The following is a 22,395-nucleotide window of genomic DNA, read 5'->3' on the forward strand; positions in this document are numbered from 1 at the left end:
TCCAAACATGGATAAATGTCTACTTGGAACAGTACACAAAGATACTTGGAAGAATGTCAGCAACTAACATATCTGGGGCATCATTGACTACCACAGTAGAACAAATTAAAATGTGAGTCAAAGGTGCACCACAACCTTAGCTTTTCTAAATTCCCGATGCCCCATCATTTGTAGCAGTTGCTAACATTCTTCCAAATATCTTTGTGTTCAACAGAACAAAGACATTTATACAGCTTTGGAGTAATCCACGTCAGAATTGTCATTTTCGGGTGATTCCTTTATTGGGATGCATTAAGACATGAATCATCTCTTTCACAGGTTCGTCTGGTGTCCTGTCACAGGTTCAACTCAGGGAACTAGGATTCAGTCTCAGGATTTTATCCTTCACTACTGATGTCCAGAGAATGAGTCAAAGAAACGAATGCACCAAATAAACAATCCCAATAATCCCGTGAAGCATTTCTGGTCAAAATAGAACACATCAAACAAAGTAAAGGTTTCATAGATTTGTATTGTCATAAAAATAAAATGCAATATGGCTACAAATATAAGTGCTGAATTGTATTAAGTGTATGGCATGTAAAAGTGTTCTTGAAGCAGCTCTGAGGTACGGTTTGTTTTTTGTGTTTGGTAAAGAGGACATCAGCATTCTCTGAGCTCCCTCACCCGCTGCTCAGGTCCTAGGCTTACAGTATCATCAGATAAAAAAGAAAACGTGTGGGGTAGAAATATGTGCTACCGACGCATGTTTGCTAGCCAAACATGTAACTTTATCCTCACACTTAGTGTTTTACACACACACACACACAGGAATTTCTAACACTGCAGGCAACATTTTGTGTTTGAATTGCATTGTTAAAGCTATTTGTTTTTTAATAAACAGTCAATATTGATCAAAAGAATTAAGGATTCTACTTTGACTAAGATGTGTTGGTTATAGATTAAAATAGCAGGAGCAGCTCGGTCTACCAATAAATAACATTCAGCTGTTTTAATTTCATGGCACTTAAGTCAAGTCAAGTCAGCTTTATTAATATAGCGCTTTTTACAATTTTCATTGTTACAAGGCAGCTGTACAAGAAAACATTGACTATAAGTAAAACATAAAAGGTTATGGAAGTCAAAACACAGGTCAAATATGACACACAATAAATTCCTATATGCAGTGTTAATTAAATAAGACTATCAAATTCTAGCAGCCCCCCCGGCCAGTGCAAAACAGTATGCAAACGGTGGCGTGGAACCCAAAACTCCATTGGAGGAGAAAAAAAACCTCAGAGGGAAACCAGGCCTAACCAGGGGATTCCAGTTCCCCTCTGGCAAAAACTGCTGCCCCTGCACAAGCTCGACAGTGTGTGCACAACAAGGCAAAATAAAAAAAGTTAGATTTAAAATTATCATTAATAATCTAATAGTGACTGAAGTTTTGTAGTCGCCACGTCCTTCATCCAGCATTTGTCAGGTCTGGGAATGGATTGTGCCCTGCCCGCTTCGGTAACCTTGGACTGCATCCTGCCCGCTCTAGTAACCTTGGAACAATGAGACAAGACTGGCTGAGAGTAGAGTACTGTACTGCATTCTTTGATGCAACAAATGCATCAGTTGTTATTGGAAGTGTCCCTGGTTCCGGTTGATCTAACTAGTGCAGCCTAGATCTTTGAAATATATATATTATGATAGTGTATGCAAGATTAAAAAGATGCGTCTTTAGTCAAGATTTAAACTGACAGAGTGTGTCTGCCTCCCGGACAGTGCAGGGAAGACTGTTCCAAAGTTTAGGCGCTAGATAGGAAAAGGATCTGCCGCCTGATTTTGAAATTCTAGGTATTACCAACTGACCTGACACCTGAGAGCGTAGTGCACGTGATGGACTATAATACGTTAGAAGTTCTCTCAAGTAGTGAGGAGCTAAACCATGCAAGGCTTTATAGGTAATAAGCAAGATTTTAAAGTTTATGCGATATTTTATAGGTAACCAGTTCAAGGTTGACAGAACCGGGCTAATATGCTCATACTTTTTTGTACGCGTAAGAACTCGAGCTGTCGCATTTTGGACCAGTTGGAGTTTTTGTAATAGGCCTGCAGGGCAACCACCTAATAGTGCATTACAGTAATCTAGTCTTGATGTCATAAAGGCATGTATAAGCTTCTCTGCATCTGGTGGTGACAGCATATGACGTAGTTTAGATATATTTTTAAGATGGAAAAACGCAATTTTACAGGTGTTGGCGACCTGGTTCTCAAATGACAGTGTACTATAGAATATAAAGCCAATATTCTTAGCTGAAGATGAGGGTTTTATGGAAGATCCGTCAATAGTTAAACAGTATTCTTGGTTGTTACGTAGGGCGGTTTTCGGTCCGATAAGTAACACTTCAGTTTTGTCCGAGTTCAGTAATATAAAAAAGTGGATGAGTAGCAATTTTTTATCGACTATGCATTCCACTATTCGATGGAATTGCTGTGTTTCATGAGGCTTCGAGGAAATATAGAGTTGGGTATCATCAGCATAACAGTGAAAGCTTACTCCGTGTCCCTTTATTATATCTCCTAGAGGTAGCATGTATAATTTGAAGAGCATAGGCCCTAAGACTGAGCCCTGTGGTACACCATACTGGACTAGCGATTTGCGTGATACCTCATTGTTTATTGCTACATATTGAAAACGGTCGCATAAATAAGATCTAAGCCATTTCAAAGCTATTTCCTTAATACCGACATCATTTTCGAGTCTATGTAGGAGCCTACTGTGTGTCAATGGTGTCGAATGCAGCACTAAGATCTAGCAGCACCAATAAGGAGATACAACCTCGGTCGGACGCCATAAGCAGACTAAAGGGCATTGCAAATGAAAGAAAACAATGATAAGCCTTACAGCTCCAGTAAGGCAGTAAATTCAGTATGACCCAGTTTTGAGTAATGAACTGCTTAAGAATGGGTGGGATATAGAAAAAGCACAGAGGAAATAGACTAAGACCCACTTCTGATGATGGAGTCTAGAAAGTACAGTATGCAGAGACTAAACTATTCAAGAGGCCCTTTTCTCTGGGAATAGACACACACAGATGTGAGCATTCATGTGGTGAGAAGGATTGAGGCATGATCTCCCGTCAAATGCGTGTGTGGGAGGACATTGAGCGAAGACAAACGGCGTGCTAGCGAGACAAACCTGAGCAGTCGGGCAACAGAAGTCACATCTGAAACATTTTTGATGTCATCCAAACACACAGATGTAAACATATACGTATGCATTCCTTTATTTGGCTCGGATCGCTCCGACAAGTCTGCAGGCCCCTCTCGAGCTTAAGCTGAGAACACCCACCGCTTTTAAAATAAAACAGCAGCTGGACTTCGCTTATAAATGCCATGTTGTCCCATCTAGAGTTTCGGTACGTATGACAGAGCCACGCCAGGAATCCTTCTCCCAATAAATAGTTTCACTGAGCACATGAAACGGGGAGTTTCTACAGGAGGGTCTCGTCGCAGGGTGCCAGAAGGGTTTCCTGAAGCGTCTTTAGCCTGGACTGAACTCTGTCCTCCAGTAAGACGGCGGTTCTGTTTAATCTGCAGTCTATTGCAGAGAGAATCCACAGTGCCCTCTGCTTCACACCAGCGTCAATCAGCACCTGCCAACAGCACAATACACACACCCGTCGGGTAACCAGCCTTCACATATGCTTCTCAATGTCTCGTGTCCGCGCTGAATCACAGGTGTTATTGAGATGTATTATGGATTTAATGGATTAATTGTTATAAATGACCATTTAAAAAGGAATGAAATTAAATCAATTAAGTAGCATTTACACATAACTACAACAAATTAACAATTCGTGCCTTGACCTGAATGTAAATTGTCTGATAAAAAGATCCCACTTTTAAAGCAATGGAAGACAACAGGACAGAGCATAAAAGAAAACTGATGTGTGTTTTTGAAAGCTAACCTACTGTCTTAAAGGTCCAGTGTCATTTTTTTTAAAGATCTATTGACAGAAATGCGATATAATATGCACTGCTCAAAAAAATTAAGGGAACACTTAATAACAGTGTAACACAAAGTCTTCGTTCTGTTTTTGTTCTTCATTTTTGATAATGTAGGACAGCAAACAGTTTTGGGGCACTTTTGACTACCATTGTCATTTTTCCATTGTCAATGGGGGGGGGAATCTGTCTGGTTATAAGCGTTCTTCCAAAAATATCTTTATACATTTCTTTGTTCTGATGAACACGGAGACAGTTTTTTTACAACTCGAAGGTGAGTAAATGACAGAATTTTCATTTTTAGGTGATACATCTCTTTATCTGGCATATTTCCCTGAACTCTTTGTAAGGCGCTTTGGATAAAAGCGTCTGCTAAATGACTAAATGTAAATGTATTTTATTTAGTTTTATCAATATTTTAAAATACCTTTTTTTTAGTTAATTTTAGTTACATTTAGTTCCATAGTTTGTAATTGGATTATTTATTTGTTTATTTCTTATTTTGACATTTTTATCTTGATCTTTAGTTTTGTTTATTAAGGTATTTTGGTACCTTAAACTTATTTCTGTTTATCTAAGGTAATTTTACCCCAATGTTTTATTTGAATTCATTGAACAGAAATGCTTTCAAAGTTTTAATTTAAGTAAACTAAAATAACCTTGCTACACAACAATGTGGTTGAAAGTCTATAAACCCTTAGCAGATGTTGTACAGTGGCGTTGGATCGAAACGCTTTTGATTTTAAAAAGGTGTCGTAAAGAGTCAGCAGCCTATTATTTTGTTGCTGTCCACATTCCTCAAGAACGGGGATGATGACAGCTTAATTGAGTTGTACTCCGAACAGGCCACAGAGATCGCATAAACAAACACTTGGCATTTGAAGATGTACATTTTAATTTCACAATGCGACGATCTTTAGCTAATAAAACCAAATCAGTAGAGACCTCACCTTGTCCATTATTTCTTTGGTAATGCTAACAGGTCCTCGGGAAAACACTGCAAAGTTTAAAAACATATGCAAGACGAGGTTTCTGGAAAGGCTGGAGGAAAGGAGATCTTTCACGGTACAAAGGTGTCTGGGAAGGGGTGGACGGGCATGAAACAGCATCCTTATGTGAACCCAGGCTTCTTTTGCCACCACCTGAAATTGAAACAAAGAGGAGGAAGCCATCAGTAATTTTCCAGTCTGCTTCACTTTGCTGTTTTTAACCTGTGACGTAAGGATGACTGGCTTGCAGCTCCATAATTAGATCTCTTACGGTTTGCTGGGACCTCTGGTGCCCTCTGTTGGTGGGGTGGTGGAAAAACGTCAGCAGCCAGACAAGTGCTTCGAAGTTCTCGGACTCTGCCAAAACGAGGAGCTCAGCAGCTGTGTCCACCCAGAACCCACACTGCACCAGCAAAAACCAAGCATCAAACACAGCATGATATATCCTGGAAACACATGCACACCAAGCATATGCTGATGAAAAAAAATACTGTGTATATTCTGTATTGTGTATACAAATTTTGGATATTTTATAGCCTATTTGTTGGAACAATTGTGGGTTGTGGATTACATTCTTAGTAAATGCATTCCTTGAAGGTTTCCAATAAAAGTGTAAATGTAAATGCATTGGTCTGGAGTAGAAGCTCACCTCGCATCCCCGTCCTCATCCTCGCTCTCCACCATATGCTGAAGAGATCTTCTGATCCAGCTTAGATGATCCAACCAGGCTGTCCGGGGAACCTCTGCAGGGGTGAAATAAGACACTTTCCTGAAACTGATATACCTAAGGTTTATTCATCCACAAGTATAAAAAAACAGGGTATATGCAATAATCATGGAGTTAAATTGAATACTTTTTAAAAACTCTACCATACATTTTAAGTCCTCATTGCCACTTCAGATTTTAACTGGTTACATCGGAGATACCTTAACTTTACAAGATAGCAGAACTAAACAGTATTTGTTTGTGATCACTAATTATCAATGCAACCCATATAATTAATTTTGGAATTAATACAACATTTAACTGCATGTGCTAGGCAAATTCTAGCATACAATTGGAAAAATACACAATGAAAAGATAATACAACAATGAATACCTTGGGAAAGGTCAATTAAGACTTTTTAATACTTTATTAGGGCTTTATTTTCTATTTAAAATGATTTATCAACTTTGAATACTTTTCAAGACCCCTGCGGACACCCTGAACACCTTTTATGATATTTATCAACTATATGAAAAATCAACATGTGACTAAATGCTTGACACGAGCAAAATGTAATATTGTGCATTTAACAAGCATATTTTGTGCTATTTGTTTAGAATAAAACTGTTAACATTGTTTCTTACGGAATGCCTTCTGTTCAGCGTCTCCTAACTAAAGTCATTCCACCACAGTCAGGGATTGTGGGCTATTTTTAGCCCAGTGAGGTAAATATAACACACCTCCATTTAGAAGTCGCCATTCAGAGCGGATTCTCTTCACGTCAGTCATTTCACTAACAATGACAATTGAACCAATGCAAACAAACATCGCATAAAGGAACTGCTGGCACATGAGGCACCTGAGGTCTGCCGCTATTCTTCTGATATAGAATAGGTTACAGAATAGGAGGCATTGTGAGGATATCCTCTGGAGTTCAGGAGGCACTGAAGAGGGCCTGGGGGCTTTGGGACAGAGGCAAGAGATACATATCGGAGGAATGTATTGAAGCGGGCAGGGTGGGTGGCTTAAAGGAGGAGGAATGCTGTGTTTGTTTGGGAGTGCTCCAAAACTGGAGGGCATATAAGGTCAGGATATGGAAACTTAGGATGTACGAGGCTTGGTGTTTCAAAGTTGGGGTATCAAAGTTGACTTGTGGAATTCCCCAGAATTCTGATGCATGTGATGGCAGCATAACTCGACATACAGAACTAATCACTTAAAGGGACAGTTCACCCAAAAATGAAAAAGTAAAGGATGACATAATGAAAGTCTCTTTTTAGTGTTAGTGTACAGTGCAGCATCTGTTCAAGTCTAATGCTGTCACTCTAATCAAGTTTTATTTATGCAAACGTTGTTTGCAGCATATTAAATCAGAAATAATTTTAATGCAATCAGGTTTCTAACTAAAAGAAGCTCATAACTTAAACTACAAAGTTAAATCTTTAGTTAAGCTACAGTTTACAAGTAGCCTCCCCATTACTTTAGTTTGCATGCTAGCTAATGATCTATTTATTTAAGATGTGCTATATTTAACACACATAGTGGTTGGTGGTACTGTACCTGATGGTGCAGTCAATAAAGGGCAGAGTAAACTGGGTGGCAAGGTTGGAAAGAAGGCACTGAGTGGAAGTCGATCCTACAAATGACACAGATAATATAAGATATCTCAGATGTATATAAGACAATGTATATATTTTTACCTGAATTTAATAGTGCCCTAACCACAAACATTGGAGTAAAATGAAAACCTTACATTTTGTCAAACAATTATTCTATGTTAGGTTAAGGCAAAACACAACAAGACAGATTTTCCGTCAGGAATCGTTGCAGAAAGTCTGTGCCAGTCGGCAGATTTGATCAGTTATTGTGTTTCTATCTGAAACAAAAAGTATATACTGTAGTATACAGTATATAGTCTTAAAAACTGTTTATTTGTCTTCCAGTAGTCTTCGAAGTAGTCTTAAAAATACAATTATTTCATAACTTTCAAGGAATCTTCCAAGGAGTCTTAAAAATACAGTTATTTTATTTGTCTTCCAGTAGTCTTCCAAGAAGTCTTAAAAATACAGCAATTTCATTTTATTTGATAACTTTCAAGAAGTCTTCCAATGAGTCTTCCAAGGAGTCTTCCAAGGAGTCTGTATATTTAGAAACAAGCACTGTATTTCCTCAGTTCAGTTTGGTGCCACTAGTGGAGAAGATATTACACACTTCGCCCATTTTTCATTTCTTTTTTCATTGGTGCCTTAGATAATTTCAGACAATTAAGCCCCTTCACAATCAGAAAGCTGAAAAAAGGTGAAACCACTCCAGGAGAGAGAGAGAGATTATACCTGTGGTTGGAGAGCAGTCAGTCTCTGGAGGAAGCAGTTTGTATAAACCTGTATGAGGGCTCTCACAGCAATGTTCTCATCAATCTCCATCAACACATTCCTGTGCGTGCACACAAACAGAGATCCTGAGATGATATTGACTTCTATACACATTTAAATAAAACAGACTACTTTACTAATCAGGGATGCACCAATATAAATGCTTTGCTCTACACATTATAAAGATTTATACTGTATAAACATCCATCTATCCTCTGCAGGGTATTGGGAGGGCTGAACCTTTACAGGCTAAATACATGATAAACACCTAAGCCAAAATTCACCTGTAAATCTCATTGACAGTCAGGAAGATGTGGCAGTGAAGGGCCGATGCTTGTGGCTGGGGATAAAAACATTATCTTAATAAAAGTCAGACTGTCATTTCATTACTCAACCATTAGAGGTCAATGTTGCATCAAGAACTTGTTGGCTCTGTTCACCCTCAGATCTTCCACCCAGAATTCAATGCCCACATTTAAACAACAAAATGCACACTGCTTTATTACAAAGCATCATCATCTGTTTCAAATTCTTGTGAAAATAAGTTTAAAAAACTTCCAAGCAGCTGTACATGTGCGTCTGATGCATTATCTAAACTTACAGTCATATTTTAATAGAATAGGTTTCATTAATACAAAGCCCAATCCTGTAGTTCATATGTGCAAAGAATGCCATAAAAATGTTCACCCAGATCCAAAACATCAGTGCAACAGAGAGCCCACATGTGCCCCTGCTGTCTTTGATCCTGACAGTGTCTGTTTGGGCATGTGTGTGTGTGCCACAGTGAGAAGTGTAATTATTCTTTCCTACATTTGGGATCAGTAAAAAGTCTGCCCCACCCAGACACCCTCATCTCCCGTCTGTACTCACACACACACACACAATTCTCAACAGCCCCTAAACCCCGAAGCATCTCAGATATTCCCGTACCCCCAGCTAGTCGATGCTTGCCAAAAGCCGCCAATTTGCTGCTCCAATAAAAAAAAGAGACGCATTTTAGCAACAAACATTGAGATGTTTTAAAAACAGAAGACTGAGAAAGAATAGTAGAGAAGAACTAGCAGCCAAACTCATTAAATGATAAAGCAATTAAATAAACTGTATGACCGCATTTGTTGAATTGAAATTTATCACAGGTTTCAGACGCAAGATTTGTATGTTGTCATGTTTGTTTTTTGTTTTGATGAGTTTTCTAACTGTTCCTAACTGAAGATCTGATTTTCAGTGCCAGGAGGTAATGGGGAGGGACAATATCACTCTAGAAAGCATCTGATTGGATAAAAATATGTGTTGTGCAGGATGAGTCATCCATATTTATGCTTTATTTTTCTCAGAAATAAGATTTAACATTTAAAATGCAATTCTGTAATAGTAATAAATGTTGATTTATTTATTACCAAAATAATAAATGTTGATTTTCTTCTAGTTCAAGATTATATCAACATACAGATAGCATCAAAGCCAATATCCATAGATTAAAAACGGCTATTCTGATTTCATTAGTTCATCAAACCTTGTATCTACATCACGTGTCAAAAGCAGAGGTCCAGAAAAAATTCATCTGTTCTTATTTTCTATGAAGTTTTTGTCCCTAGTGAAAACAGATGGGCTTTCTGAACACTCCTCCATACCTTCTTCTAACACTTCAGGGAGGATCAATTACAGCACGGCCAAAACATCCTCTTTCTGGCATTGGGATGCTGAAAGATGCTGTTTATTGTTATTGGATCGAAGTTTTGAGGAAGGTGGATGAAAACAAAAATGTGAAACTAATTTCTGGTTTCCCCTTTTTGATTGCGGTTTAAACAACTTGTTCCTGCAACGTAAACGTGCCGTAGAGTTCAATCTGCTCTCAAGGGCAAATAAATGAGGGTTGAACGCAGCTGCATTTGGGCCCCATTCTTGCTGTCTGTACCGCTCAGAATGAGATGATAAACAGGTCACGGGTGAACCATGGAGATCAGCGAAATGACACCCGTGTTTAGACAAACGTGTAAATAAGGTCTTGGTTCCAGTGATTTTAAGTTCGAAACAGTCGTATAAAGATGTGTTTTAGCGCTGATGTGTACAGACCACGGGTCTGGATGGCATCACAGTGTTTGTGGAAGTTCGCAAAATGGGGCCAGTGTATCATGCGATGGTATCAATTTTAATTTGCAGGGAGCTAGCCTAAAAACACCTTGAAATGACTTTTAAACCCCCCCCCCTTTTTTTTACAATATTCTACTTATTTTATCAGTATTATAACATGCAAAATTAGAGTAAACAATTAAACATACACTTTATAAACTAATAAACATGTTAGCCTTTATAAGTACTACTATATTGTATGAGGCGAGTTGTCCGGTTCCCAATCAACGTCGCCATGGATACAGAGGCACTCAACGACATCACCTGCCGATCGTCAGCACATGCAGGAAAATTCACAGAGGATATAAAAATCGGAGAGAGAGAGACAATGGGTTACATCTCCAGATTCTGTATGACGTTGACCCTGTTTCTCTCTCTTTTCTGTTTAAGAGTCCAGCCTCTGACGACCGGCAGAACCACAGACCTACTAAAAAAAGAAGACACCTAGATCACCAACACAGCGCACCACTACGCACCCTCACGGGTCCGGATTTCCCCACTGGCACCATTTTGGAGTAGTTTGTTTCTGTTTAACCCACGGGTGTTGTTAATAAACCACCCTCCGGGGCTTTGTTCACCCTTTAAAGTGCCTACCTCGTGTCTTGCTCGCCACATGTACAATAATAAAATGTACAACAAAGGTTTCAATGAAAAATGTAGGAGTTAGAAGGAGGATAGAACTTGATAGTATACTCCATGCAGGCTAATGAGAAAACATGCTTACCAGTAATGACTCATTTACATACTTGTCCAGACTCTGTGACATTGTTTTAGGGTCTGACAATACAGATTTCAATAAGCTCAATGCAGCCCCCTCCAGGCAGGTGGGGTTATGACAATATAGGGCCACCACTGCTTCTTCCTCCATTACAAGCCTTTTACTGTGTGAGAGAGAATAAGAAAACGCTTCATTCTAATTGTAATGTACATATTGTGCTCTTCAGTGTTCGTACCATAAATCAAGGGATGATGTTTTTTACCTGAGCGAAGCCTTACTGACTTCCTCAATGAACTCTTCATCCACACAGGATCTAGCACAGATTATTGAATGCTTTAACAGAGCACCGATGAGAGGTGCCGCCTGACCACACGTGACCAGGGGAATGCACGCTGTTGACATGGTGCGGATGTTGCCATTTGAACACCTACAAAACAACAATTACGATTGCGAGAGTGGATTGCTTCTAAAAAGAATTTGTTTAAATATCACACCACTCAACAGGATTTACAACTGTAATAAAATGTCCATTCCCACGTATTTATCATTATGACAAATAGCTGTTGATATAGGCACTTGAAAGAGTCTGGAGAAAAATTGGTTTATAAAAGTAAGGAGTGTTTATGGAAACCTTGCCGATGAGTTTGGCGAACCATCACAGCTTTTAATGACCTCCTCTGTCATTAATGAAACCACCTGAAAGTGACGGCAGGAAGAAACTATTAGTAATGTCCCGAACCTAACAAAAACAAGATTTAAAGATCAAATAAAATGTACACTGGTATTTAGTGGGGCAGTCAAAGGTAATGTGTTAAAGCATGTGATTAATTAATCAAGTTCAACATTTGCATTTTTTATGTTTTAATGCCTTTCTTCAGTTTGACATTATAACTGTTCCGTGTAAAATAAAACAACTTTCCCTAGGTTGTTGATTTAACGGAGTTAACAGGTTGTTGTAATTTACAAATCCCTTTTATCGTTCCAAACCTGTATGACTTTCTTATGCAGAACACAAAAGAAGATATTTTGATAAATGTTGATAACAACATCCCCCTCCTCATCCCCATTGACTTTGGTAGAGCCCACTGACATTTCTCAAAATATCTTCATTTTGTGATTTGCTATCCCTTTAAAGGAAGAGTTTTGTCATAATTTACTCACACTCGAGTTAGTGGTCAATGGTGACCAAGAACTGTTTGGTTACAACCATTCTTTAAAATATGTTCAGAACAAAGACAAAGACAGTTATACAGATTTGGAAAAACCCGAGGCTGATTAAATAAAGACAGAATCTTCATTTTTGAGTGGACTGTTGACTTAAGAAAAAACTTTTTGTTAACCACCGAGCGATTTCTCATGTAAAAGGTACATGCATCAATCTAACCATGTCATCATTTTAACATTTCCAACCTTCTCAAGGGCGTCCATGTGGTATCGTTCAGGGCTTATTCCAGCATGTTTCACCGTAGCATGAGCTGCACTGCCCTCCTCTTCTGATATTAGATGACACAACAGATTCTGTCCAGAACAGAGACATAAAACAATGTGATGACAGCTTAAAAACACTGTTTAATATGACAACATCAAATCCCAATAGCTATCATTTTGTTTGACAATGCCTTTACAATTGCTTTTTCATCATAAATCTCATTCTACAACGCATAAAAAGAAAAATAATAAAGAGACAAAAGCACAATGGATTGGATGGCATTGCTTGTCTGTTTTGAAAGCTTTGACAAAACACATGGCTGTTTGTGGTGGGGCCATGTGGTTTCTTTAGGTTTACAGTATGCTGTGTTCTCCGCAGACCAAAAGATACTCAATAACAAACATCTGAACTGCAAAAACACACTGCAAATCACACTTAACCGTAAGCTGGGCTGTGGCTACAAAACGACCCAATGAAAAAAGGCCTTCATACATTATTCTTTTTTTTTCATCCATCTTGAGATGCAGAGGAGAAGCATGGCATCTTCAATCATGATTTTTTTGTTCTTCAAAGTGGCAATTTGGATGGTATTAAACCATGTGGATGCCAATGCTAAATGAAAACAACTCTGTGCCTACAAGTGAATCAACAAACTAGAACGATTGTGAATAACGTTCACAGACATCAGATGTTTTCTTAAGTGCTGGTTTGATCAAGTCTGTTTCAATTAAATAAAAACAACAAAAATATATTTTAATATTCATACTAAATACATGCATCAGAAATAAGTTCTTGCATGTCGTCTATGTGATTTTAAAATACAATGTTTCAGTTTGACCTAAAAACTGTTATTAAGACACATTAAACAACAAAGTGACTAATATTGACAACAATTATGACATATTGCTTATTGCCCCCCGAACTCTTTGTAAGTCGCTTTGGATAAAAGCGTCTGCTAAATGACTAAATGTAAATAGATGACACAATATAAAACAACATTATTGTTTGTAACAATGTATAGTGACTGTAACTGAAAAGACCACACAAGTCTCCCTAAGAACAGCTTCCAGAGCTCCAGGAGGCCCGCAGGAGCAGAGAGGCCATCAAACAAGGCCTGGTTTCTCTGATGTGGAGAGAGCAAGTCAAGCTGGCGCTTGAGAGCAAAGGATCATGGGAGATTTAGCACTAAGCGACTTTAATGACAGATGAGACTTCGGTCGGTGGCTCTCTGGCCATATTCCTCTTTGTCTCTTCTGAAAAGCTAAACCACCCACAAGAGGAAAACAAAAAGATAATGTCTTCTAAACATGACCAAACTGGCTTTCTGATTGACATGACTGTTTGTATATTGATGCTCTGTGACTAAAGGAACACAGACCTTCATTGCCTTCGCTGCTCTGGGGGGTCAATTAGAGTCATACACGATCAGAAAACATATTAAAGCCCATGATGACTGACATGAAGGGTTTCTCAGATGAGTGAGCTTTCATATGTTGATGTTGACAGTAAACAGTACTCAGAACAAGGCTGAGCTTAATGAAAAAAACGCACAACCTATTAGCACTAGTTTACACGAAAATGGAAAACTAAACGACAGACAGAACTGTAAAACAGAAACCAGAAAAGGTATAATCTGCTGCATTGTCAAAAAGTTTAACTAAATGTATACCATATGCCTTATACTGTTTACTCATACTGCCTCATTTATGGTATGCTAAGTGAATCTAGTTTTATTAATTTACTGATGCCAGAAGTTTTTCCAAAGTTTCCAGTTGTGTTTCACTTAAAGGAATAGTTCACCTTCAAAATTAAAATTCTGTCATCATTTACTCCTGTGATTGTCTTTCTTCTGCAAAACACAAAAGATGATGTTTTGAAATAGGGACCCTTTTTCAAAATGTCTGCAGAAGAAAGATAGTCATAGAGATTTAAAATGATGATAAATAAAAACAGAATTTTCATTTTGAAGCTGAGCTATCCCTTTAAGTATCAACTTATTGTCTGACAAATTTTCTTCTAAACTTGCTTGGGAGAAATAAAAATAGAAACAAATGACACACACACATTACAGATACATAACACATTGCAGACACATTGATGTTGTTTGGGTAAAATAACCTGGATTTGGGTCAATTTAATAAGAAATATTAACTTTTGAATGCAGACTTAGCTAATCAGAGCTCAGTTTGTGACAATGAGATCTCATCTAAAAACTGCAGGAGGCAAGCAAACGTTTTTATTTGTTCTTCCCTGTCATTTAACATTAATGATCCAAATACTGCTGATTTGACTTAGTCTATGGGAAATGTTTACATAAAGTAAACATTGATGTCAAAACACTATAGTAAATGTCATTCTCGTAGATAACAGAGAGAGTTCTCAGCACAATGACACAATGCTTTAGAAGTCTTGTAGAGATCATATTCCTCTTCCTAAACCTTCTCTATCACTTACCTCAACACTCTTGTGTGTATAATCTGGAATTTAATTACAAAAAGATAGCCCCAATCTCCAAATCTTAGCTCTGTTCAGTTTCCCACACACTACAATAGGGATCCTAAATATATAATGTAAGGTTTAACACTGTGTCTCAGCACCTGACAGTGAGCGCACACCTCCTTCTGACTATTTCCCTTTATATAGGTCAAAAAAACATCTGGCTAATTAAAAGTTGACTTTAAAAGCCCTCCTTTAATTAGCGCTATGTTTTATTAGATGAAAATTATCAAACGAATGCACACTTCTGACAAAAATGTGAAGTGTTCAGTAAAGATTATGGTAAACCATCTGTTTGAAATCTGTAAAAGTCTGCAATTATTTTAGCTTTTTTTGACACTCACACTCCTCCTTAAATATAAAGTGTTCACTGGAAAATTCTTTAATACTTCTGACAGCTCAAAAACTGTTATATGCAAAGATCTTTTTATTAGGGACATTAAATCAAAATCAGAGCCGGGTGCTCAAATGTTAAAATCTACCTAAACTTTTATCAACTATATATTTTGAATTTGAATAAATTGTTTTTGAATAAAACGATACTAATTTCATGATAGCTTTTGTCGTAAAATCAAACACTGATAAACAACTATTGAAGGTGAAACTGCATTGGTTTTACCTTGATCCACATGTTAGCTTTCCTTTCGACAGCGTTCAGAGGCTCTGCACTGTACAGACAGTTCAAACAGCGCAGCAGGAGTCTTTGGCTTCTCTCTGAGCATGCATAAACAAGACCAAAGGACAAAAATCCATTAATAAGATGTGAAAATGGCCACATTGTTTATTTCTAATGAGAACCCATAAACATGCATGCCTATATTTATAACCAGCAACGATGTATATCTAGCTCTGACGCTGATATATAGAAACATTAAGTTTCTCTAGAATCTAATATAAAGCTTGATATAAAACAAAAACATTTATTTAAAAAAATTCAATTTATCATTAAAGCAAGATGTGGACACAAAACGCCAAGAAATTCTGAAATTCATAAAAGAAAAGGCTGAATTATATTAAATTCCAAAAATGCTAAATAGACGCAGCGGTCTTACACATATGGACCCTACTTATGAGAAAAAGTACAGCATGAACTACTGTACTTAGACTGCATGTAAATATCTGAAAATGATATGGGAAAGCAAAAAGTGGTGCTCTATCAGAAAGAGAGAGTGAGAAAAAGTGAAAGAGGGAGAGATAAAGCAAAAGAGCAAATGCCCATCAGGCTTCTACAGGGTTCATTGGAAAATGAGTGTAAATACCCGACCCATGCAGACACATTTCTTGGTTTCAAATGGGAAACACACCCCCGAGTGTAGAAGAGTCGTAAATTTACCATCCGCAATAACACATGGGTTCCAGCAAAGTCTTCCCAGGAACTGGCCCACGAAGGGAAACGTCCTCATTGCCTCGCTTGTGGAGCTCTGTTTTACCGTAAATACAGACACATTTATTCACAAACCTGAATCATTGATGTGCTGGAGCATCTACTCAATTTAGGACATTCACTCCTATTGCTGGCTAAATGTAAATTATTGGTTATATCACCTCCAAAATCAAATCCAATGCAATAGATCATTTGTATCAACTGGTTCTTGGAACATTAAGGAAGATTTGAAGGTCCTTCATGGTTGTTGAGAGGAACTCAGCAGGAGCAAACTTTCACATGTCAAAAACAATATTTCTCAGTATTTTCCTCATCAAATTAAACCGTGTTAACACCAGATTCTGGTGTAATTCATTAGTCTCGCTCAACACTACATTTTTTCTTAAGTAATAATGACAGTTTAAGTGCACCGTGACATCACATGTACTGTATGAACAAATTAATATGACAAAAATCTATCATAATATCTAACAGAAATGTTTGAGCCAACAACCGGTTTTCATGGCCTTCATAAAACTATTCCCACGCAGACAGACGGAGAAAGTGACTGATCATTTCTTTCAAGTCAGTTACGTAATTAATGAAAACCAGCGTGCTAATGCAAAGCCATGTTGAGGATCGCAGCTTTCTGCATCAGTTCAAGATGTGTCCTGCCAATTTACTGTACACACTGGAAATCGTTCAAAGGATCTGGTGTTTTTACATTCCAAAGGCACATACATTGTTGGACGCTCAATCATTCTAGGACACGCATGAAAAAAATGACACGATTCTTATGGAACTTTAACACGTCAAGCTTCACACAAGGAAAAACCTTTGACAGCCAAATAATTGCTACATCAACATGAATACAGGGAGCGCTAAAAAAACTAATTATTTGTAGTCCACGTTTATATTTTATATGGTGTGATATAGCCTAACATATTAATTTAATTACAAAATAACTTATGCCGTGTGTAATTTTTTGGAGGATCTATTGACAGAAATGGAATATAATATACATAACTATGTCTTCAGGGGTGTATTAAGACCTTACATAATGAAGTGTTATTTTTTATTACCTTAGAATGAGCGATTTCTATCTATATAAACTGCGGGGCCCCTTACATGGAATTCATTTCATAGTTTTTTCATAGTTTGTAGCATCCTAGAGATGTTTTCTAATGAGATTAAGGTAGAAAATCGTATACACATTTCCAAATCAGCAATAACAAATGTGTTCAAACACACCAGCATCCCTCAGCCTCCCCTAGAGCGGGCAGACTGCCAGCGGGCACCCACTGTGCCAGGCTTAGATAGAAAAACGTTTACGGGACAGCGTAACCTCCCCTTTCCAGCAGGAGCAAGGAGCAAGAGAAATCCATATGGAGTGTGATGGAATGCAAACGGGGAAATTGATATAAACGAGACATTTTTATCCCCTAGGGGAGAATGGAGCACTGAATCATCCGAGCGCTGATAGTGAGATTCATTTGGTTTTACTAGGCTCTGCCGGGAAAACTTTTTAGGGCCAATAAAGAAATCTCAACCCCGTCACATTGTTGAATTCCGTCACCTGAGTGCCGGGGGATGATTGCTTCTTGCCATTGTAACAGCCGACATGAGAAAGTCATACAACTGTGCGATTTATTTTCTTTTTCAACACACCAGACATTGAAGCAGCACGTTGAGCACGGCTAACGGGTTGTTAGGCGTTCGGCTGGTGTGAAAGGCCGTTGCAGGGTGAATAAAGAGCTCCTTTCAAGGTGTGAAGAGCTGGTGGGAGGCAGAAGTTTTCTTAACACTGGATCTCACAGAGTTGCCCTACACCGTGCTACCTCATCCAAATTCACAACTCTTGATGCAGGGATACGTTAGGTTAATGTTAGCGGTCTCTGGGTGGCTATTAGCCCACTAAATCAGCATACTGTAGCTGCTGTGCCAATGTCCCGCTTTCATATACACAGTGTAGCTTCTGTTAGGGCCACTAAATAAGAGGCCAAAATTATAGCACTATGCCCTTGATTATTTTTATATAATTTGGGGAACTCTTAGTAAAGTGTAAACTTCAAGTCTGTTGTAGAATTATGAGGAAAATTGCTATGCAGAAGGAAATTATCTCATTGTGGAATCCAATGAAAGAAATATATTTAAGACTTATCAAGTCTTTTTGCATACCATTTGCTGTAGCCCCTCCAGAAGTTGCTGGAGAAAGCTTCTCAGACCATTAAGGTGTCTGCTTGTGTCCAGAAGGGTCGATTGTGATGTATTTTCACCCCAGCTCACTGCTTTGGTCATCCAAAACTGCACTTCTGTCTCGCAAAAAGCAGCCATTATCAGAAATCTGGAAAGACAAATCAACGTCTTGTTAAACATTAAATCAGGTGCATAAAATCGTGTTATCACGTTTCTTGTCCTTCTGCTATCAAATAGAATCTAGATTTACCCTTTATGGTTCCAAACTTATTGCGTAGTTGACAAATAAACCATAGCTGTGTTCTATGGTGTGACAGGCAGCCAAAATTGTGAAAAAACGAACAAGGAAAAGAAATCTCTCTAGCACGATTTAATTATATAAATATACATATTAATAATATATACATATTAAATTATATAGAACCGTTTTACCTCAGAATTCTTTTTTACATGTTAGATGGTGAGAACATGTAGCTTTTTGACATGTTGCAGCTATCCACTCCCAGTTTTCATTTCATAATATGGAAAATAGCAAATTTACCTCTTGTGTTCCAAAAAAGGCAAACCGTTTTGGAGTCACATGATGCTATGAAAAATGTCCTAAAACATGAGCCTAAATCCCAGAAAGACTGATAGGGTAAGATTAAAATGATGCATTTGGAATACAACCTAAATGCTGTTTTATTCAGCAACTGGTGAGAGAAAATGTGTTACCTATCAAGGCCAAGGGTCCTTAATTTGCCATCATTTCATGAACCTTCCCTTTTAAAAGGAAGAATATATAAAAGAGGGACCAGGTTGTGCAATAAAATCTTCCAGACTTCACTCTTAAACTCCTAGGAACCTCTTTACTAAGCGCTGAAATATTTTTGACGAATAAACATAACCAAATAAAGGTTGAAACCACTGACGGCGACATATATGTCCTGCTGGGAGGCCAGATTCTCACATTGCGAATGCGAACACAACAGGGTAGAGAAAGCCCTCGAACAGCTTGTGTGTGCAGGAGCAGAAGTTTGGAGGTAATTGTTGTTCTTAGTCTTAATGACAGGTTTGTGAAAAACACAACAAGGAGTGTTTTTATGATCTGCTCGTAAGAGCAGACTTGTTTAATGTCTTGCCATCGCCCCTGCTGGTAAAATCCCTTGGGTGAGACAACATAAATATATAATAAGCCTTTCTTTCCCTTTTTCAATCAAACCAAACTAAGAACAAACGCTCCTTGTTGAGTTGTCATCTCTGCACAGCTTTCACCAGTCCTTTGGGGGACATATCCGCCTGGCCAATAAACTGCCACAGCCAAGGGTGTAATTTCCAAAACAGAATCCTGGTAGAACATTATCTGATTTTGTGCAAATGTAAAAAATGATTTGGGGTATGTTATGCACCGGAGAGTGTCAACATCGGCGTGTACCAACACTGCCCTGAGCGTGTTCCAATCGAAAGAAAAGTGACCACAAATTATGCGTCTGATGAGCATCAGTCAGTCAAGAGCGGATGAAAACAAGTTGCCCTTGTTTTGCCCAAGTTGAAAACAAGACAAAAAGGTGGCATGAAGTGTTTTGAGTCAGACAGCTGGTTTAGCAATTGATGTTGTGACGGAAGTTTATTTTACAGTGCTTCTAATAGTTTTGACATTTTCAGCTAGGGGGCACGCATCATGTTATTGCACTCCAGTAAACAGTCTGTCAAACTCGCATAGATCAAAGAAAATGAAGAGACTCTTATAATGAACTAGTAAAAATCACGAAAACTTTTTATAACGTCCAGAGTCACAGACTCAAAGTCCATCCCGGGGGTCCACTAATACATAATCTCCAATTGTGTTTAGCCCGCGTGTTTAAGAAAGTCCGCTAGGGGTCGACATCACATATTTCACAACAATATTTCACCTCGTGAATTTTTTTCATGTCAATAAATTGAAGTGGCATAAACCTGTACAAAACATCCATAATACAATTTACTGTGGAGTCAAACCAATGTCATTATAAACTAAATGACCGCATCATCGGCGTTAACAAATATTAGCCCGCATAGTATACAATATACCACTGATGGACATCACTTAATTAGTGTGAGTTAACAAATGTTACAAAAAACTAAAAAGGAAATATTTAGAGAATTAGACACCCTGCTTAACAACGCAATTGATGTATTTATATTATGTTATGAGGGTTTGTTTTGTACACAGACAGCATTTCATTTCGATGACAGACTAAGTCCTGTCGTTAATATGAATGACGTCATGTCAATGGTGGCTCTTCTTGCCAAACATCGAATTAATATTCATGAGCCAACCTTTCACCAAAGTAGGATTCGTTCGTATAGAAACTTAACCAAACAACTGAAAGAAATTAAGCCCAAATTTTAACGTTACCTTCAACAGACAGAAAGCTGAAGCGCGCCCACCAGTTAAGGCGAGTCTGCAAAGATTTCCGCCGATTAGTTTGACAGCAAACGACTCTCACGACTCCATTCTTCTGAAAAGAAGAAGTCCACCTCTTGTCATACTTCCGGAATATAATAAGCTAAAGTCATAAACGACTATTAAATTGAACCTTAATGTTTTCGCGGCATGAACTGCTGTACAAATCTTTCTGAACTTCCCTCTCAGATTCTTGAACCGGATGTTGTCATCTGCTATTGGCTGCGCGCCGTGAAATGGGCGGGGCGAAGCTTCGGCATGGACTGAGATAGAAGTGCTTGATGCAGATATGTGGGCACGCACGTGTTTTTACTTCATAGTATTCGAGAACATTCAGTGCCACGGTAATTAAATCGGTTCCGTGTCGTGTTGTTTTTATTATAAGAAACCTAATGTAAACATAATAAACAAAAGCACACACACTTAGTCTATATAAGTATTAAGCAACATTTTATGAAATCATGTGAGTCGATATGGAAGCTTGTTTTTTTCTCTGCTCATTCTATGTTTGCGTCATCAGCTAGGATAATGATGCAAGCTTATATAGCCGTCTATACATGATATATAGATGGTTATAAATCGTTTTATTCTACTCTCAAATATGTGGATGTACTGTATTTGTATGTGATCTTTCATTACTCTACTCCTGCATGTAGGAAGAGCTGGGGGCAGTTTTACATTTGACCGTTAGGTGGCACTGTTTAAAGGACTACAAACGCACTAAAAAACTGTTACAGGATATTGTATCAGGGGATTAGATATAAGAATAATCAGCCTGCAAACTGGTATGTGTTATTTATCAAATTCTCACATTACTCCTACAGACATTTTTACAAACAGGATAAATGCATTCCAGTTTTTAAACGTAATTTATGAAAAACATGTTTTGAGGACTAATCTGATCTGTCAGATGGGATCTTAAATAAATCTTCAGGTGGGACACAGACCAATTCAGTATGAAGGTATGATACAGTTGATAAGAAATAAGCATTATGCAAAAATGAGAAATGTAAAAATATTCAATTCAATGGTCGAGTTTTGCATTTTCTCTCGAATTATTTTCTATGTATAGAGATGTATTGTTTTGCTACGACTAAATATCTTGAATCACAGTTTTACCTTGTGTTGCACAGTCTAACACATTTCATTTCCAACAAATTTTCTTAGTAGCACCACATTCACCATGCACCATGGCAGAAGCTGCCAGACATCCGTCATAGTTCAATGATGTTATGCATTCAGTGTCATTTATTTCAGGGAGGTACATACCCTGAGCCTCATACAATGGCAAGGCTGTTCGAGGTCAGCAGAAAGCTGGATCTGGACTCTGCCGCATACCAGCCTTCAAGAAGTCAGGGGTCTGTGCTGCTGTCCCCCTGGAGCCGAAAACTAACCCATGGCTGTCCCAGGCTGTGTAGCAGGCTTTGGTGAATAGCGCTTCTCAAGGCCACACCAGCAGATGTAGAACAGACGAATTATAAAACCGTGAAGTGGTTGTTTATATAAAGGTAATGGTACCAGATTTCATGGGAGCAGAAAGGAGATGTGACTGTTCATGAGATCAAAAGAGCTATAAGATTGTAACTTTGCTG

General features: G+C 38.2%; 2 protein-coding genes across 4 annotated transcripts in view; one reads left to right on the plus strand and one right to left on the minus strand.

Moving 5' to 3' along the window:
* Positions 1-895, plus strand: part of aopep (aminopeptidase O (putative)) — a 62,142-nt gene extending 61,247 nt beyond the window's left edge. The window contains exon 17 of the mRNA XM_079466877.1: positions 319-895. The gene's annotated coding sequence lies outside the window, so the exon portion shown is untranslated. The remainder of the gene's footprint in view (positions 1-318) is intronic.
* Positions 896-993: 98 nt separating this feature from the next.
* fancc (FA complementation group C) lies at positions 994-21,120 on the minus strand. Of its 3 annotated transcripts, XM_079466880.1 has the most exons (16): positions 20,937-21,086; positions 20,756-20,858; positions 18,361-18,526; positions 16,153-16,240; positions 15,439-15,533; positions 12,305-12,412; positions 11,526-11,590; positions 11,157-11,321; positions 10,901-11,057; positions 8,331-8,386; positions 8,008-8,107; positions 7,235-7,310; positions 5,617-5,710; positions 5,239-5,413; positions 4,929-5,120; positions 994-3,626 (listed from the first exon to the last, which is right to left on the minus strand). In XM_079466880.1, exons 3-16 carry the CDS (start codon positions 18,514-18,516, stop codon positions 3,465-3,467), a joined length of 1,689 nt encoding a protein of 562 aa, XP_079323006.1. In that variant the 5' UTR covers positions 18,517-18,526; positions 20,756-20,858; positions 20,937-21,086; the 3' UTR covers positions 994-3,464. The 3 variants fall into 3 exon arrangements, with proteins under 3 accessions (XP_079323006.1, XP_079323005.1, XP_079323007.1); XM_079466879.1 differs by having other exon boundaries at positions 20,756-21,120; XM_079466881.1 differs by lacking the exons at positions 15,439-15,533; positions 16,153-16,240; positions 20,937-21,086 and having other exon boundaries at positions 20,756-20,841.
* Positions 21,121-22,395: the final 1,275 nt, after the last annotated feature.

Source organism: Barbatula barbatula, assembly GCF_947034865.1.
Source record: "Barbatula barbatula genome assembly, chromosome: 11".
In the NCBI taxonomy this organism is placed as follows: Eukaryota; Metazoa; Chordata; class Actinopteri; order Cypriniformes; family Nemacheilidae; genus Barbatula; species Barbatula barbatula.

What these genes read in the sequence shown, in the direction of transcription:
- fancc (XM_079466879.1), bottom strand. Translation starts at nt 18,516, where the DNA reads ATGGCTGCTTTTTGCGAGACAGAAGTGCAGTTTTGGATGACCAAAGCA. An exon ending in TCGCCAAACTCATCGGCAAG is followed by an intron (nt 11,322 to 11,525) that starts GTTTCCATAAAC and finishes GTTGTTTTGTAG; the next exon opens with GTGTTCAAATGGCAACATCC. An exon ending in CCAAAGAAATAATGGACAAG is followed by an intron (nt 3,627 to 4,928) that starts GTGAGGTCTCTA and finishes TGCTGTTGGCAG; the next exon opens with GTGCTGATTGACGCTGGTGT.